Below are 19,315 nucleotides of genomic sequence, written 5' to 3'. Positions count from 1 at the left end.
AAATAAAAAAGGGCAAAGATATAAAAACAAGCTGCAGGTAAATGTTTAAACAGCAACAATTTGACGGTACTATGAGACGCAATGAGGAAAATAACAGGCTAATACCGGATTTGAAATCAAGCCAGGTAGCATTGCAGGGTAAGAGCGCAATAAAGAGCCGGGGGAAGCATTAAGTAGTTTTTATTTACGATTTGAAATCCATGACTCAGGGAAATATGCAAAGTCTGTCCCCCCTTTACAAAGTCAAACCAGATGTTTGTTGCTCACGATGAAGACAAATAAGACGAATAAGAGCAGTGGCCGGACTGAACTACAGGGAACTTGCTGAGGTGATGTCCTGAACAGCTCTGTGAGGTGATGTCAGAAATATTTAAGACGTCTCTGGAGCAGACGATGGTTCCAAGGACTCCACTGTCGTCCCAGTGGCCAGTGACAGACGTTGACATCACTGGCTATGAAGTCATGTGATCGGCTGATCAAAGGGGAACTGCATGCTGGGAGCTGTTGGGGGTGGGGGAGGCTCTGGGCGTCATGCAGTCTGGGTGTAGAGCAGGGATGGAGTCAACGATGCCTTGATTACATTACACACCTTTCTGTATAATCAACTTGGAAGTTAAAAATCATGAAATATAAACCTGCTAAATTAAAGAAAAATAACGAAAAATAATCTATGACGTGCACCAGTTTGATCCCGGTCGCATCTGCTGACATGGAGGAGATTGGGTTCATGACCTCCACTTCAGCCAGCCACCAGGGGGCGATCATGTCACTTTGGTTACAACTTGACGACGAGAGCAATAATTTCATTGTTACAACATTTTATTCTTCAAACAACAGAGAGAGAACGTCACACAGAAACCAAGCCATCGTCTGCTTCAAATATTTACATGAACCATGAAAGAGAGACAGGAAAGAATAATCATTTCTTTGGGTCCGACCATGCAAAACAATAAATAATGTTCCTGATGGCGCTTTGCATGGTGCTTTGAAAAGCTCAGATTGTAGTTGGCTGTACATAAAGCTGCCCTGGTCCACACAGTCCCCGGACGGGCCCGACGCGCCTCAACCCAACACCTCGGACTCATCTGCTCCCGAACAGTTTGCACTCATTCATTCTGAGACAACCCACACTACTGGAATCTATAGCAGATTGTCGACCAGGTTAGACACAGAAATTAAAAAGTGAGATGTGCAACAGTTTTCAGTGAAAAGCTCAGAATACATAGAAGAGCTGCAGCATCCACGTAGGATGAAGCCCTGCACACCATAGACCTCTGAATGATTCGTTTGACGAGGCCTTTAGAAAAACGCTCTCGTCACAGCGAGGGGGGAGCTTGAAGTTGACGTCACAAAAATACAGTTCTCAGTCCTCTCGTCCCTCAGCAGAGAGACAGCCGGAGCAGATCCCCCCCCCCCCCTCTGAGTCCCTCTAAAGGTTGGGTCCACAGTCTGCCCCTCTCCCTCCTCTTCGTCCCAGTGGCTCAGGAGATGATCTGCGGCTCCCAGGACTGGCTGGCCACCTGGGGGAGACACTGGGCCACGACCAGAGGACCTGCTGGGGTCTGGCTGTCCAGGCAGAGGCCGCTCACCGTGTGCTGCAGGGCCGTGCCCTTTGGCTTCCACTTCTGCAGGGAGAGAGAAACGGGAAACTGTCAGTCGGCTGCTCGGCCTCACATTGACGTCCTCACGCCTCCTCTGGTTTGCTGCACGGCCGGCACACATCAGCGAGGTGTATCGGCACATGGGGTTCGTGTTAGTAAGTGAGCGATGGACTGAGTCAGACCTGGATTACAGTAATCACACAAATGATTGATCTGCTGCTCTCACAGTGGAAAAACCATACAGTGAGTGTCAGGGCACGGCCGCCTGCCAGCACAGGAGAAGAGACTATTTGTTATTTCTGATCAGATGTGTTATGAATGTCCTCCAGCTGTTACTGGGACCAGCTGTGGTGGAAGGTAACTCACTGGTTCAACTGATATTCTTTTAACCTTCAGTGCTGTTTGATTTATTATCACATGCACAGTAAAAACAGGTGTATAATAAAAGTATTACTTTGCTAGTCCTCCAATGGCAGAGAAATAAAGATTAAAAATTCAAATATAATAATATATTTACATAGATATCATTAATTCAGCCTAACTTCACACTTTCCCTTTTGCTCTGAAGGGATTCAGACTTGTTATCTTCAGTTTTGTTATATTATTTATTGTGTTGTGATTTTTTTCCCTGAGTAACAACCTGGATTTTTTTTTTTTTTACGCTCCATAAATTGAATATTTCTTTTCACAGAGACTCCCCGGGGTTCAGTCGCTGTTTGTAAAAGTGTCAGAGCGAGTTCGACAAGAAACGTGAAACCGAAATGAGAGAGAGTGAGAGATCGAGTTCCCTCAACAGAGCAAATCATCGTATATGTGAGTGACGTGTTTATGAGCTCACTGATTAAACAGTGAGAGGTTCGCCCAGTGCAGATCTCCTGAGCCACGTGGAGGCTTATCAAAGAGCGGAGAGGTCATCTTAAATTCCTGCAGGAGGAAGAGTGTGGCAGCGTGTGTGTGTGTGCGTGTGTGTCACATACTGTAAACTACTGCTGCATGTGTGTGTGTGGTGTATCAGTGCATGTGTGTGGGACAAAGAGAAGGAGGGGGGGGGAAGTGTCAGAGGGAAACTGAGCTGATATCAGTGTTGGAAGACATGAAGGTGTTTGAAATAAAACTGTCAATATGAAACAGTTGGAAACAGTTTTACAGATATTTCAAGACAAAGTTCAACATTCTCCAGGTTTTTCATTGTGTTTATTCTTGTGGGTCGAGCTTTTAAAAACCACTTTTAGATCAGGATCTGACAAAACCCACCCAGTAAAACTTAAACTAACTGAGTTCTTTCAGGAATAAACTCGTAATAAACCAAACTAAACTACAGTAAAAGATTGCTAAATTGTTCCAGAAGGTTTTAATACAGCTATGATCAGGAAAACCTTCCTATTCAACTATTAATGGATATTAATGGATGGAGATGAAAGGGGGTTAACCTTAAAGTCCTGGAGGAGGGACTGTATATACTGTGTATTTATTGATATACATTTTTAAAGAATGAGACACCAGTGTTTTTAATAAAGCTTTAAATAGTTTTCTGTCTTGTCAAGTATTGAATCTCCAGGTATTTCATTGTTTATTCTTTGATGGCAAGATTCTAAAAAACGTTTAGACCAGGATCGGACAAAATTATTATCAGTAAAAACCCAAACTAATTGAGTTCATTCAAGAATAAACAAAAAAATGATTTACAAAAAGTTAAATAAAGTTGTTGAATTGATCAAGATGTTTTTTCTGTGATCAGGGAAAACTGGAAAAATGTTTATATTAACCTTCCTGTACTCTTTTGTTCCTGAAAGAGTTAAACCCTCCTCGACTCTTTCACTGAGAGAGCAAAGTCCAAAACACAAATAACTTCTTTCCTTTCAAGGGGATTAAACGTCGGGACAAAGAGGCCAAACGTCTCCCACTGCTAAAACTGATTGCTCGTTAACTGGCCGGCTCCCAACGAGCTCTCAGAGGATTGCACTGGGCCAGAGGAGGGATGAGAGGCTGGGCTGGCAGGAGGCCCACACACACTCATACACATGGTTCCCGTTATCAGCTCGCTCCTCAATGTCATGAATCAAGCAGGCGGCTGATACGGGTTCACGTGGGACATGAGCGTTCACGAGGAGGGGGGGCGGGGTTAGGAAGTGATGGGAGCGCTTGTTTGACACTCAGCCTCTGTCTCAGAGTTCCATATCTTTGATTTCTCACTTCAACATCGCGAGCGGCACATCAAGTACGATTAAACAGCTCGATTCCAAAATGAAACAACCACTTGGAGCAACTAAGACCTGCTGTTAACACGACTGAAGATTGAAGCCTGAACACCGTCCCACATTAACCTTCAGCTCTTCTTCTCATAAGAGATTAAACAACACTTTGCTTTTTATATATTTTTTGAACATTTTTGTGGAAGAAGCAATCTCTCAAAAGTGAAATGAAAGATATTTTTGAAAAGAGCAACGTGGCGTTCTTCTTACCTGTCTGGGCTCTTTTGCATTGCAGGGCTCCATCTTGACCTTTGACCCTGCGGGGAAGGCTGAAATGGCCAAGCAGAGGTCCTGCTGTCGGATCAGCGGCTCAATCAGCTCCCATCTCTGCAAACACACGAGAGAACAATGACCACTATCATCTCGATAAACAGTCCGAGGACACATAAGAACACTTATAAACACAATTTATTTATAAGGGCACTTTTCAAGCCCAAGGAGACAGTGAAAAAAAAGAGTAGAAACACAGTTCATATAAGAGTTCATGTGATTTTTTTCAGAGGAACTTTTAGTTTCATGCATTCTTTAAAAACGCACAAATAGTACATCTGACATTTGTGATTTTTTTAATTAAATTAACAATTAATCCCAATAAATGATTGATAATGCAGCAGTGTCTGTGTGAACAATGGTCTTATATATTAAAGGTTATACAAATATTATCTGTTATCTATACTGCTTAGTTTTTTTTTTCAGAGGTGGGGGGGGGAATAACCTAGACGGGCCAGACACGTATAAACAGCCAATCACTCTCACATTCACACATATGGTCCATTGAGAGTCTCTGATCAACTGAACCCCAATCTGCACGTGTTTGGACCATGGGAGGAAGTTAGAGAGCTGCAGAGAAAACCAGTACAGACACTGGGAGGACATTCAAACTCCACACAGAAAGGTCTGGGATCCGAACAGGGAACCACTGCACCACCGTGCCGCCCCATGGGACATTTAAGCATTTTGGCACATTTTCCACAACTATCAATCAAAAACCACTTTGTCTCTGTCAAACTGAGATAAAGAGCTGGAAAATGCATCAGTATTAATATAATGGTAAAATCTTAACAGTGATTAATGTTGACTAATGTGACTAAACCTAAACGAAGGGTCAGGATGTTGTTTCCTCGTGAGATGATTCACAACATGTGTTCGCCTGTTTCCCAGCAACTGAAGAAATATATATAGTTGTTTTCTCACTTTGGCAACAGAGTAAGAAAACTGAAGGAGTCTGGGATTGATAAAAAAAGAATAACACATTACACAATGAAGACGTAAAGAAATGAGTCATGCAAACACATGACATATGTAAGTCATTCATTTTCACCCTCATGCAAAGCTCCATGCGATGTCCTCCACATACTCATGTGAGTGTATTAATTGTGATTGTTTGTGAGTTTGCAGGATTACGCAAAAACTACCAGACAGATTTAAATGAAACTTGGTGGAAGGATGCAAAACGGGTCAGGGAAGAACCCAGAACAGTTTGGTGCAGATCCACATCAGGGTGTGGACGCAAGATCTTTTTAAAAACTTTCTTTAACATTGCAATATAAGGAGTTTTCCCACATTTTCAGAGATTTCTCAGAGATTAATTCAGGGATATATTTATGGGGATGATATCTCTGATAAGCTCTAAATTCCTGCACATTCATTTGACTTAGGTTTGAAGTGTGCGCCCCACAGTCTGCGCCTCCTGAGAGTCCTGACCTGTGACTGTGGCCGGCTGCCTCCGAGGCCCCTGCACTCTGCCAGGCCCAGGACGTCGCTCCCACGGGTCTCCAGACACAAACCGCCTTGTTTCATCAAACTGGACACCGCCTCCTGCTCAGGGACCCTGAGGGAGCCGATTACAGAGAGGAGGGGAAGGGGGGGGGGGGTCAACCAAAGGTCCCATTACAACACAGCACCATCCTTTAGACTTGAGTCACATCGATGAATAATCTGCATTGCTACATCACGTATATACAATCAGAGCTGAGACACCACAGATATTTGGACAGGGGCCATAGATTGAGAGGTGGGAGATTAAACTAACTAATAACAGATGGATTCAGGCTGTGAGTTTATTCTGTGCTGGAGGAAACAGAAGAAACTCAAACTCTAATTGTGATTGGGCCTTTTCCACCTTTAAATGTCTTTCTTTTGAGGTGAAGTGATGGTTGAAAATGACTTCAACTTCATTTCTACACGTGTGAACAAACTATTAACAAAAACAGTTGTGTTGCGGTTGATGTTGTTGGGTTATTTATGGAGTTTGGAAGAAAACTAGTGTTGTCTTTGCTGTTGCATGAGCAGGTTATGAATGTAAATCTGCACATTTACAGCCCCTACTTTAAAATAAATGTTCTGCTCATTGTTGTTTCTCCTGTATGTTTCACGAATGTTTGACATTCATCCACTGACGAGGGAAAGATCCCTTTGTTTATTTGTAGAATCACAGTTTATGGAGAAGGAGGAAATGAAGCAACATTTTGAAAAAAGACTGTCTAACCCCTTTTTACACTTTCTTCCCTTTGGGCTACAGAACTCTAAACAATCACTTCAGACAGAGAGCATTGATCAGATTCAGTTTTCCTGCCGGTTATTTGTCTGAACACGTGTCCTGAGGGAGTCCTACCTCAGCTCGGGGTAGACGTTCTCCATGTACCAGCGGAAAGGTTTGCAGTTCAGCTTCCGCCGCAGCGTCAAGCGGTCGGCAATGCTGCGAAGAACCAAGCGTAGGATGAAGAGAAACAAAGATCAACATCCAGACAGACAGTATGAAAGGGAGCCATGATGCGAACACGTAGGGAAAACCACGTATATCTCTATTATTTATTATTTTCTGACAGGCAATAAAATACTGAGGAGACATAAGAGACATAATCCATGAGACTGAGAGAGAAGAGGATGAGAGGATATTAGACAAACCTCCCAAAGGCCTTGCCCTGTGCCGACGGCCTGGCAGAGTAGTAGTACTGTTTATACTCGTCCATCCACACCTCCGCAGCCCGCCGGGTGTTCCTGCACACACACAGACACACACACACACACACACACACCTGCTCAGACGTGGTAATGACAGTGCTGCTGGCATTCCTGCAGCCAACTCTAATGACAGCATCGCACACGTTAAATATAACATCTCCATCAGGAGCCCTCCTTTAACTCTAGGATGTTTCTGCAAGTGAGGACGAGATAGTTTGGATTCTTTCACAACAGAGAAACTTGTGAAAATAATCTGACAGTGGAAGAATCTTCCAGACGAGATATTTATACAAAAACATGGATTTATGTATATTGGAGGTAAATCTGTGTCCAGGAGGTTGTGAAATTAAAAGAAATAAACATTTAATTCAGTGGTTCCCAGCAATCTATAAATCTATCAATCTATCAATCTATCTATCTATCGATCTATCTATCTATCTATCTATCTATCTATCTGTCTATCTATCTATCTATCTATCTATCTATCTGTCTATCTATCTATCTATCTATCTATCTATCTATCTATCTATCTATCTATCCACCTATCCATCTCTCTATCCATCTATCCATCCATCCATCCATCTATCTATCTATCTATCTATCTATCTAACTATCTAACTATCTATCTATCTATCTATCTATCTATCTATCTATCTATCTATCTATCTATCTATCTATCTATCTATCTGCTTGTTAAACTCTGCTCTCTTACAGGTTTGAGTGATTTTGTGTTTTCTCGTTAAATTAGATGAAATGACAAAGTGTAAAATTTGCCCTAAACTTCCTGCTGAGCTGATTTGAAGATGTTAACGCTGACAGACAGATTAAGTGTCTTTGCAGGTGGTGAACTGTCAGCTGGTGTGATCTGACCTGATGTCAGGTTCACTCACTTGATGTAGGTGAGAGCGTTTCCGTCGGGGAAGTCGTACGGGTGGCGCTTCCTGAACACGTGACCCACGCGGCTGCAGGGAAGGATCTCCAGACTTCCTCCGCACATCCACACCCGGAAGGAAAGTTCTGCAGGAGGACAGACGTGGAGGATGAGGCAGAGAAAACAGACATGTTGTCATCTGAAGCGGTTGGATTTGTACCATCCCAGAATCCTGCCTGAACATATTCATGCCTCAAATCGACTATAATCCATAAATCAATAGCAGGAAAGCTGCTGTCGTGGTTGAGTGACGTCTCTGCAGGTTTGTAAATCCCGAGGACGCTCTTGTTATTTTGCAGCCCAGGCTGATGGAGCTCTGCAGAATCCTGAAGCATCTGCAGTCTCCTCATCTGCTCTCGTCAGTGGAAACAGCTTTTTAAATAGACACAGACGTCAACAAGACAAATAAACACAAGCACCTTTCACTTCTGAATAAACACTATTTTGTTCCAAAGCGTCACAAACACAAGACTCCAAATTAGTCCAAACTGAAGAAGTCATTATTCTTCTAATTATGCAAACTACCAGGGGGAATCCAGGTCAAATCCATTATCCCTCATTGGTTATTCCTGTTTAAATAAATGTGCTTCAAAGGTCTAAGTGTAAAATAAATACAGTTAAAGCATCAAAACACTCAATCCACAGAGAAATGCTAACAGCCGACACCTTCTGCCACGTCTGAGCACAACATCTGGCCTTCTATTTGTTCTTTTAACTTTAATAACAACACAACTAGGAGCTGTCGTTGTGTAACCGAGCCACGAGACGACTACAAACAGAAATATGTCGAGTAAACGCTGCCAGGACAACAGAGTATCGTCGCACAATCCTTCCCAGAGGATGATAACGTTATTCGACCTGAAATCACGAAGCATTTTAGTCGGGATTAGATTTTCTGTTTGGCTCTTTCAGCTCAGACGGCTCAGTAACACTTTACCAGAGAGTTTCACCTCGATACAGCTGTTGGCTACAGTTAGACAATTATTGCTGGCCAGAAGGAAACATGAGGCAGGAGATGCACAACTGTATTGTGGTGTTTTTTGGGGGGTAAAACCACAAAAATGTAATCTTATGAAAATAAAATATTCAATAAAACACGTAAAATATGAGACATTTCATTTTAGAGACAACTACATATATATATTTGGTTGAATATTCCGGTTCAATATGTTTTTTTTTGTAAAGTAAGTGTCTCATCTCCTTCCCTTTTTATAGGCACCTGCAAGGAAGTTCACAGTATAAGAATTTAGAGTAAAACTCCCAGAAAAAGGATAAACTGGGAAATGATACTTAACTTATTGGATCCACTTATCTTTATTAGACAGAATCAAATGTTAAAGTTTATGTCTGAGCTCTGGCAGCAGGGCATCTTTGTGTGTTCTGAGATCAACGTCATTTGAATAACAAGTTATTATTCTGTTAATGTTCGGTCTCATCAGTGGGCTCACCAAAGTTCTCCCCCCCCCAGATGTCCATGTGGGTGTCGTACTGGCCCAGGTGGTTGAACCAGCTCCTGTCCATGACGAAGATCCCCCCGGCGATGACGGGCGTCCTGCAGAGACAGAAGCTCTCATTAAAATTCCCGAGATTAACGAGAGGAAGAGGAGAGGTAATGAGAGGAAGAGGAGAGATAAAGTGAGGAAGAGGAGCGGTAAAGTGAGGAAGAGGAGAGGTAATGAGATGAAGAGGGAGGTAACGTGAGCAAGAGGAGAGGTAACGAGAGGAAGAGGAGAGGTAATGAGAGGAAGAGGAGAGGTCACGAGAGGAAGAGGAGAGGTAATGAGAGGAAGAGGAGAGGTAACGAGAGGAAGAGGAGAGGTAAAGTGAGGAAGAGGAGAGGTAAAGTGAGGAAGAGGAGAGGTAATGAGAGGAAGAGGAGAGGTAAAGTGAGGAAGAGGAGAGGTAAAGTGAGGAAGAGGAGAGGTAACGTGAGGAAGAGGAGAGGTAACGAGAGGAAGAGGAGAGGTAACGAGAGGAAGAGGAGAGGTAAAGTGAGGAAGAGGAGAGGTAAAGTGAGGAAGAGGAGACGGACCTGATTGCCTGTGTCGGGTCACTTCTGGCCATCTTCTGCTCGATGGGAATCTGCTCCCACTTGAAATGGAGACTCCAGTCGAAGCCTGAGAGAACAAACACAGCGACTGAAACGTTGATTTCATGATTTCATGATTTCATGATTTCGTGTGGTTGAATGATTTCACTTTGTAAATGAACCCAGTGACTCTAAACTTTCCCTCTTCACAGACTTTACACACAGAGCGACTGGACTCGGCTCTTTTGGGGGAATTTGCTTCACGGCTTCACAGTTGATCCGTTGAGGATTATGATGCAACAATGGATTTTTGGAAACGGGGGTTTTTCCTGCAGCTGCGTCTGAATCGTGTGTTACTGTGCACGCTGCGTGTTTAGAGTCCTGACCTCCTCTCAGATCCGCTGAGGCCGCCAAGTAGGCGAAGTTGTCCAGGCTGATGACGTCGATGATCGGGCTGACCACTCGAGTGTGGTCCTGCATGAGAGGAGGAGAGGGAGGGACAAGATTAAACATTGGTATTTATATGTTATTTTCTAGCTGAACTGTCTAAAGTCTTAGATTCTGTTATTCATTCATCCAATTTATGTAACTTTTATCCAATTATATATGTATAAAAGCTGTAGTGAAAACTTGGTATGGTTTGTATTTTATTTCTTCTGTTATATTTGGGTGTGGTATTTGTTTCTATCAAATCCCACACATTTCTTTAACATTTATTTTGTGTGTTTATGTGGAATAAACCAAACTAAATAAGCTGAACTCAATTCAGGACTTAGACGGGATGGAAAAGCTGTTTCTCTCTAATCCCAGGTGTAAACATATAAACAGACAAAACATAAAAACACACATAAGAACACAACCTAGTACATAACCGAAAGGTGCAGGGTGGGTAAGATGTGAGTAGTGCAAACTGGAACAGTGCAAAATGCTTCATAGAAAGAACCAGAGTAAACATTAAACCATGTACCATCCCCCCCCCCCCCCCCCCCCCCAGTTCATAATGGACGTGAATGAATGAGAACTGAACTGTGACTTGTTAAATTACCTCCTGCTGCAGAAGTAGCACCAACACAACAGTAAACACAGCGCAGAGGAGAACTATTGATCTCAGAGAGTTTGTGTGTGAGTGTTGCCTGCATCTGTCTGTGGACGTCTGGCTGTGCCAACACTGCTGTTTGCCCCTAAGGCATCTGTGTGTGTGCGTGTGTGTGTGTGCGTGTGTGTGTGTGTGTGTGTGTGTGTGTGTGTGTGTGTGTCTGTGTGTGTGTGTGTTTGTGTAGTGGGAACAGCTTAGCATTGGGACACTCTAAAAACGACTCTTTCCAATTAGAACAGTCCCTCTCTGAATTCCTGGACCCGTCCTGAACTTTGAGTTCTCTGGACTCGGAGTGGGAGTGTGTGTGTGTGTGTGTGTGTGTGTGTGTGTGTGTGTGTGTGTGTGTGTTGGGGGGGGGGGGGTGAAATGCCATCCTGCCAGAGAGCAATTTTTTAAAAGTGATCCTCTCGACTGCCTTGAGCAAGAGACAGTTTATTGGGGTTTTAATGAGCCTCTGTGATTTGGAAATGCATGAAGAGGCCAAATGGATGTGACTAATGATCTCTCAATACCCCCCCCCCCGCTTCTGTCTCTAACAGTCGGATGAATTCACTGTCACATTTAAAAGGAATTTAAGATCTATCTTCTGCAGCAGAGAGACGAGCAGCGATTTACAGGGAAGAGGAACTTTAGAACAGAGCAGAAGAAAAATGAAATCTGTAGATTAGAAGATGTGTGTCTGTGTGTGTGGATTTCACGGATGTCTCAGTTTGCTTCATCGCACAGATACGTCACATCAGTATCTGAGTGGGAGAGGAAACAGTGACCAGCTGGAGCTAAAGGTCAAGATCCAGACCTCTGACTCACATCATGTTCTCAACTGTAAATGCTTATTACACATATGTAGAGAGTGAGTGTGGTACAGATTACACGAGATACACGGCAGAAGCATTTTGTGTAGATAAACGAATTTCATCTTGATGGGTTATTAAATCAAATTAACACGTTTGATTGAATCGAATGTTTGGTCACAATCTACATGTCTGTTCCTGTGATGGATTGAAGAAAAAAAAGTGCTTGTGCAAAACGTTGAATGACATTTGACCTTTTGGATATAAAATGTCATCGCTCGCTCATTTCATCCCAGTAGACGTTTGGGTAAAACCACAAAATTCTAATGATTTCATCCGATGACTCGTTTCTATCGAGTTTCCCTCAAATCTAAAACCTAAAGCTTCCAGTCACTGCCTCAGTGGTTTTTCTAAGTGTCAGATAAGAAGCTGCTCTCAGACCTCCGGGCGTTTCCCCCTCACCTGCTGGTTACACACATTTCCCTGTTGTCATGAACACGTCTGACCCAGATAATCTGAGGCTGAAAGACAAACTGTCTGAAAACTGCTGGAGAGATGTTGTTCTCCTCCACCCGTAATTAACACATATATAAAATAATGTATTATATATGAATGAGTTTAAAGATGAAGATTTTACAGTATTTTACACACTGTGCATGAACTCCTCATCCTGCTCTCTAATCCCTTTACGAAGACGGGGGTGTGGTGTCAGGAAGATGAACGAGTCCAGGACCAGAGGCGGCCGAGCCGAGGAGCTGCAGAATCATCACCACGCTCTCACACTAACACACTGTAACACACACTGACACACACACTGACACACTGTAACGCAAGCTGCATGAGTCAGAGCTGCCCAGAGCCACAAGGACGAGTGTGGGGAAACACAACGTGCAAACAATTGCACCGTGTAGAATGTGAATGAGACACTGAGGTGCAGTGTCGCTCAACGGGTTTGAGTTGTGTGTCTGAATAAACTGCAGCAAAGACACTGCTCACTTTCTAATGCTTGAAATGGATTCCTAGGATTTAATAGGAATGTTGAGCCTTTGTAGAGATCTCATCTTTTTAGTGAGAATTCCTGTTTGCCCCAGTTTCCTGAGTCTCTGTGAGACTGAAGCACAAATGAAGGTTCACACGAAAATAAGAAATCAAAATCGACCAGAGCAGAGATCCCCCCCGATTCTTCATCTCCTCCTGTTCATGCTTTTGTTTTGAATTGTGAAACCCTCATGATTGGATATCATGGTCCCGTCCCCGGTGGCCTGCATGATTTCATTTGCAGGACGTGGTGGACATACAGAATCTTCCCAGTGCGTTAAAAACCAGTAGAGAGACCCAACGTGCCGCCTGAAGCCACTTCAACACAAACCAGACTAATCCAGTACAAAGCTCCAGAGTCAAGTGGAAAACACCTGGACTGGGAAACATCACCTTTCCTCTTCCAGCAGGGGCAGCACGGTGTGTGACATCAGGTCCACAACGAGTTAAGTGTCACCCGAGTGTTGAATCAACAGTGTGAAAGCCAACAAGTTACATCACAGCCAATAAAATCCTCCCAGGGACGGAGCAAACTCCCCTGAAGCGTTACATCACAACAACTGTGAGTGTTTCACCTCCAAAAGAATGTGTGGGATACGTGTGTGACTGTGTGTGTGTGTGTGTGTGTGTGTGTCTGCAGTGTATCGGGTGTCTGATTGGAGAGTGTGAATGACGGCTGTACCTCCTTGACTCGCTGGATCATGGGCTGCAGCCAGTCGGCGTTGACCTCGCAGTGGCTGTCCAGGAAGGTCAAGATGGAGGCCGAGGCCGTGTTGGCTCCTCGCACACGTGATCGGATCAGACCTGAGGGAAATGAGACCTGATTTAACACTGGATCGCGGTTATGGAACCAAAGCACATCCTGGGTCACATGAGAGATCAGAGTCACACTCCTCAGCACTGGAAACACTCGACTTCACTCAGCTTAATGTGATGAATGGTGATTATTTAATGGATTTGGCTGAATCAGCTTCGGATTCTTATTTCAGTTTTTATAACAGTGAGAGATAAATGATTGAGATTGAGTGCACCTCAAATAAAAAATAAAAAAGCCAGAGCAGTAAGTTACCTTGAATTTTTGAGTTGTCAGAACATTTCCCTTTTTGCACTGGTCCTGAACCCCCCCCACCCCCATTATTTCCCGCCGGCTTAAACTTGAACTTCCCGGGTGCAGAAATGTCAAATTGAGCATTTCTAGCTTTCTTCCCATCTTTTTTCCTCGTGTTTATTCATTTTTATATTTATACTTATTTATACTTGGCAAGAAACCCTGAGTCTGACTCTGTGGCTCTGTCAAGTCTAATAAAATTCCTACCCGACGCTCTTTACTTCCACCAGGTGATCCAGTATCGTAACAACCTCTTCACCTCCAGATGCAAAACATGGATAAGTGGTGCAAAGTGCTGCTGCTGAGCTTCTTGACCAAATCCTCCAAAAGAGCTCAGACTTCTTTGCACTTCCTGTCCGTCAGAATCAGAAACTAACTGCAGATTAACTTCCTCCACATGATCAGGCCCTTGTTGAGTAGATTACTGCAGTTTGCTGTTGTGTACTTGTTGCTTTCATCGGTGCACAGATTGATTATCAGAGGGAAGTTTCTCTGGAAGGCTGCGTTGAATTCTACAGAACTGAGGAAACTGTTGAAAGCAAACTGGGCTTCTCTGCCTCTTCAGCTGGTTTCAGCACCGAAAAGAAAGAAACTATATAAATTTGAGAGGTTTGACATCATGTTTACAAACAATGTTTTTCTGTTGTTTACTGGTCACATTGTTTCCCTGCAGGACGGAGAACACCCTCCACAGTTTGAGTCCTGAACAAACTTGAAAACCTACAGAATCTCATTAAAGTTATTTATTTGCTGAGAGGGAGTCGTCTGTGTTTCTGGGATATTTACGTTGGGCTTCGGCTGGCCAAGCGTCCACAGAACAAACAGCCTTTAGAAATGAAACCAGTTAATTGGATTCTTCGGAGGCAGATACCAGATTGGGTCTCGCTCCGTGCCCCAGTAACCACTTTCAATCGCTCGGTGAAAAAAGGAGAAAGAGGAAAAAGTGTTGATGTGGAGCTGGAATCTATTTTAAAGAGGAGCTACTGAAGCAAAGTCATTTGCATTCGACACACAGACGAGAGGAGGAGGTTAAACGTCTGTTTACTTGGTTTTTGTTTTTCTGCAGCATCGACACTTAATCAAACAATCGGAGGAGATTTGTTCCAAAGTCGGTGAAAAACCTGTGAAACGCTTTGATGAAAATAATTGCACCTTTTTAAAATAGCACAAGAAGCAGCCTTGGAGTCGAACGTGGTCATTTTTAATATGAGTCATAGGGAAGGAGATCCCAGAGACATTTTAACAACCTGCATGAAAACGTTTTGGTCACGGCCCCTTCTTTAAACACGAGGTCACCTGACAGGTCATGTGACGACCCGAATGAAACATAGGACGAGGTAACAAACTATATCTCCTTTATTTCAATTATGTGTCTATTTATTTAGTTGATAAAATTGTTTTATTTATGTCTAATTTTGTTGATTTTAAATATTTCTCTGATGCATTTCTCTGCCTTGTGTAAACCAGGTTAAACTAAATCTTCTCTTTCCTTTACTCTGTTCACCCTGTGACAGAATTCCTTTATTTCAGACTGGTTAATAAACATAGAGCACCTGTAAACCGAGACTTTCCATTAGACTAATGGTCCCCCCCCCCCCCCCCCTCCCGTCCCTCCACTCACCCTCTCTCCTGCCGTTCCTCAGGCAGTGCACTTTGGGGATCTGAGCGAGCAGCTGGCAGTCCTCAGCTGGAGGAGGAGACAAGAGGAGATGATGAGACGTGGAAGCAGGACACACACAGAGAATACCCCCCCCCCCACACACACACACACACACACACACACTTCATAGATATCCAGCACTCAAACACACACACACACAAGTACAAAGTTATACAGACACACACCCTCTGCAAAGGCCATGGCGCCATGTGACCTGAGCACTCATCACATCAGACAACCATCCTGCAAATAACCACGTAAACACCAAAAAAGAGTTTCCAAACAAAAGAGGTTCACTTCTAAATCACTTTCCCATAAACAGATGCAGCGAGCGGCTCGTTCCCATCGCCTGCTCCCTCTCCTCTACACCGGGCGTCATCTGGCACAGAGCTTTTGTTGATGCACACAGTCGGACATCATCACAAACAGCGTGAACAAGCAGGTACACACACACACACACACACACACGCACACTGTGGAGAGGATTAGCACCAGCAGCCGACAGCGGGTGTGATCCTGCTCAGGGGGTTGAAGGTAAATCAAGCTGGACTCAATCTACTGTGTGTACACACGGGCTCTGTTTGCATTTACAGCTCAAAGTGTGAGTGTGTAGATACTACACATGTTGTAGGGACACACATCTATTCACAGAGCCACATGAAGGGGACCTCTCTTCCTTATGGGGACAGAAATAATGTAAATCTTTGAATTTTAAGGGAAGTTTTAAGTCTACGGTTAGGTTAAGGTTAGGTGTGTGTTTGTGTGTTTGTGTGTGTGTGTGTGTGTGTGTGTGTGTGTGTGTGTGTGTGTGTGTGTGTGTGTATTTAGTGAAGAGGAGAGGGGGCTTTATCCACTCAGGGATGAAGAGCATAAAATCATAGATCACACCCACTGAACAGATGTTGCGGACTTCCAGGCAGATTGTGTGTGTGTGTGTGTTGTGTGTGTGTGTGTGTGTCCATAGGCACATGTGAGTCCTTGCATCATTCATACACTTCCTCTAGCTGCGCTGCATGTTTTGAATATAAAGTATGTTTGCACAGGACAAAACGTTGAAATGTAATAAAAATGCAAAACTACAAACAACCAGTCGAGTTTCTGCGTCAATGTTTTTTTCTTCTTTTTTTCCCATGATGCACTGCACAATGAAACAAGATGAGCTTCTCTCAGCTGGTGCAAACTGAACAACGAGCAAATAAATAAATAAAAACTGAAAGATTCTGAATTTATTCAATATATAATTAACGACACTGATCCAAAGTTGTGATTTGCTGGACGTGACTCAAGTCTTGTTTTAGTTCCTGTAAACAAATTAAGTTTCCATAATTGAATTGAACCCCTGACAGTGCCCTGGCAGCATCAGCACACAGTGTTTACTGCAGTGGACTCTCCTCGGTCACATGCTGTCCACTGGACTCACAGTAAAGATCAATGTCCTTGACTGAGGACGCTTTCCTCCGGGCGAGCGTTAACAGGATTAAACCCAGAGAGGGACAATCCTCCTCCTCCCCCCCCCCACCACCTCCTCTATCCGTCTGCCTGCCAGCTCAAACCGACCAATCAGCTCTCACTCTCGCTCCCTGTCTCTGCTTCACCTGCACTCTGGACACAGCTCGTCTGTTTATGAAGTGACACGATGCTGAGAGATATCTGTGTGGTTCGGTGTGACATCATCATTGGCCGTGAACCCTGTCTGTCTGGTTCTACAGGAACTTTATGAAAATAGCGAAACGAGGAAATTAAAGCTTTTACAGTAAGAGGAAATAAAAAAGCGTGAGACAGACCAAGTAAAAACAAGAGATTACAAAAAACTCAAAGTGGAACAAAAATTGATAAATCCCCAAATGCTGAAAAACAAGATCAATTACAATCAATTCAGAAAGCTGAACACCAACGCAGAGAGGAGGCTGAAAGTCTTGCTCACTGGCACTTTGGCAGGGAGAGAATAATCCAACCCTGTCATGGCTGCTGGTTCATCGCTGGCTGCAGGTAAACTGGTAATTAACGAGGCAACTGGGAGTTAATGGAGCTGCTGCCTCCGCTGAGACGCCACGGTGTCGATGTCTGGCAGCTTCAACACCTCCGAGTGTGTCTACATGTGTGTGTGGTCAGCGTGTGTGTGTTTGTGTTAGTGAGTGTGTGTGAGAGTGCACAGGGAATGTGGTCCTCTCTGCAGACAGAAGATGCATGTGGTGGTGATTACAGACAGTAACAAGCCTGAGCTGGTGAAGTTCTCGCTGACAAAGCGGAATAATTACTGAAATGTGGTTTTCCTGTAATTCCACAGCGCCGGTCGGTTACATGAAAACACAGGACCCGCCCGTCGGCTCCTCGTTTCACTGAAGTCCAGGTCAGTGAGACAAATGATCCATTCATGTTTAAAACTTGAACTCATGATCTGCTTCCTGCTTTCTGTCATTCCTTTGACATCTTAGCATCAGAGCCCAGATACTGTCAGTGCCCTCGGTTTCCTGCAAGAGGCTGAAATCTTCCCCTCCCACGCCCAGGTTTCGTGGAAATGCTTTGGTGAAATGTCAAACCAAAAAAAAATATCAAATGAATCCCCACCTTTGTTTTCACCAGCTGTCAATCAAAAACAAAAAACCCCACAGTGACTTACGGTCAGAGCTGAAGTCGTCGATCAGGATTATTTCCTGGATCAGAGACGCCAGACTCCTCATCAGGACGCTAGAGGAAGAGGAGGAGAGATGAAGAGCAGTCGTGAGTCACCGCTCTCCGGTGTGTGATCCGGCCGCTCGGTGTGCGACCTCGTTACCTTTTGATGGTGCGCAGGAGAGTGGAGCGAGCCTCATTGTGGAATGTGATGATGATGCTGGTGGGGGGGGAGGTCGGCGTCATAATTCAGAGACGCACACCTGCGGACACACAAACACACAACAGGGTGTGAGCGGGGGCTGACCTCTTCCTCCGAGGAAATCACAGCGAGTTAGACAGAAATATCCTGCACACGCACACACACACACAACCACACAGCACACACACACACACACAGTGGGTTTCAGGAGGTGTTGCCCTCCGGAGTCACCTCAGCATTGTTGCTGTAATGAGATGGAAATATGCGTTTTTTTTTTAAATCTGCAAATAAAGCCGATGGCGCTTTAAACTGGTGGTGTGAAGACACAAAGAGGAAATAACACAAAACCACCGAAACTGTTACCGCACAATTAATTCACTGTTTGTTCACTGAAAAATGATAAATAGAACTTAAACCAAATTTCCATGACCGAACATTTTGTGAAATCTCGCTGTATACACGACAAAATGTAGTTTTTAAACTAACAATGAGAATTCCAAGGCATACAGGTTACCTTAAATGAGACAAACCCAAGTATGCCTGCTTATATTTTGAGCGTATTTCTTTTAAAGCATATGAATTATTTAAAACTCAGCGTAAATGAACGACATGAAAATATGAATATAACAAATTTCCACGACTTCTCCAAAACTTTTGGGATTTTTTTTTTTTTCCATGACTTTTCCAGGTCTTGGAAAAACACATTTTAAAGTTCCATGACTTTTCCAGGTTCTTCATGACTGTAGGAGCCCTGTTATACAAACAGTTGTTTCTCCCTCTCTCGTGTTGTGTGTCCATGCGTCTGCTCAGTGGCTCGAACCCTCAGTATTAATTGGGCTCAGCAGTAAACACAGCTCATCCTCTTTTTAACTGCTTCTCGCTGCTTTAACGGAGCTTTCACCTCGTTCCTCTCTTCTTCTCCCCTGCTTGTGACTCACTCGTGTGAGTTTAATTCTCACTGCAGCTGTTAATGGTAAAAAAAGAAAAAAGAAACAGGAGCAACACAAACCTGCCACCCAAGAATAGAGCC

General features: G+C 43.8%; 1 protein-coding gene across 1 annotated transcript; it reads right to left on the bottom strand.

The window, feature by feature from the left end:
• Positions 1-1,054: 1,054 nt before the first annotated feature.
• On the bottom strand, positions 1,055-18,287 carry galnt16 (UDP-N-acetyl-alpha-D-galactosamine:polypeptide N-acetylgalactosaminyltransferase 16; the record flags this gene model as incomplete). The annotated part of the gene is given in 13 exon segments (XM_053435204.1): positions 1,055-1,625; positions 4,064-4,180; positions 5,558-5,684; positions 6,468-6,551; positions 6,761-6,853; positions 7,708-7,834; positions 9,197-9,300; positions 9,781-9,865; positions 10,164-10,251; positions 13,385-13,506; positions 15,432-15,497; positions 18,091-18,158; positions 18,247-18,287. Coding segments are annotated over 12 exon segments (1,218 nt in total). The 3' UTR covers positions 1,055-1,481.
• Positions 18,288-19,315: the final 1,028 nt, after the last annotated feature.

This window comes from Pleuronectes platessa, chromosome 11 (assembly GCF_947347685.1).
Source record: "Pleuronectes platessa chromosome 11, fPlePla1.1, whole genome shotgun sequence".
NCBI classification, from domain to species: domain Eukaryota; kingdom Metazoa; phylum Chordata; class Actinopteri; order Pleuronectiformes; family Pleuronectidae; genus Pleuronectes; species Pleuronectes platessa.
The sequence above is the reverse complement of the archived record's forward strand: the minus strand, read 5'-3'. Positions and strand labels throughout refer to the sequence as shown.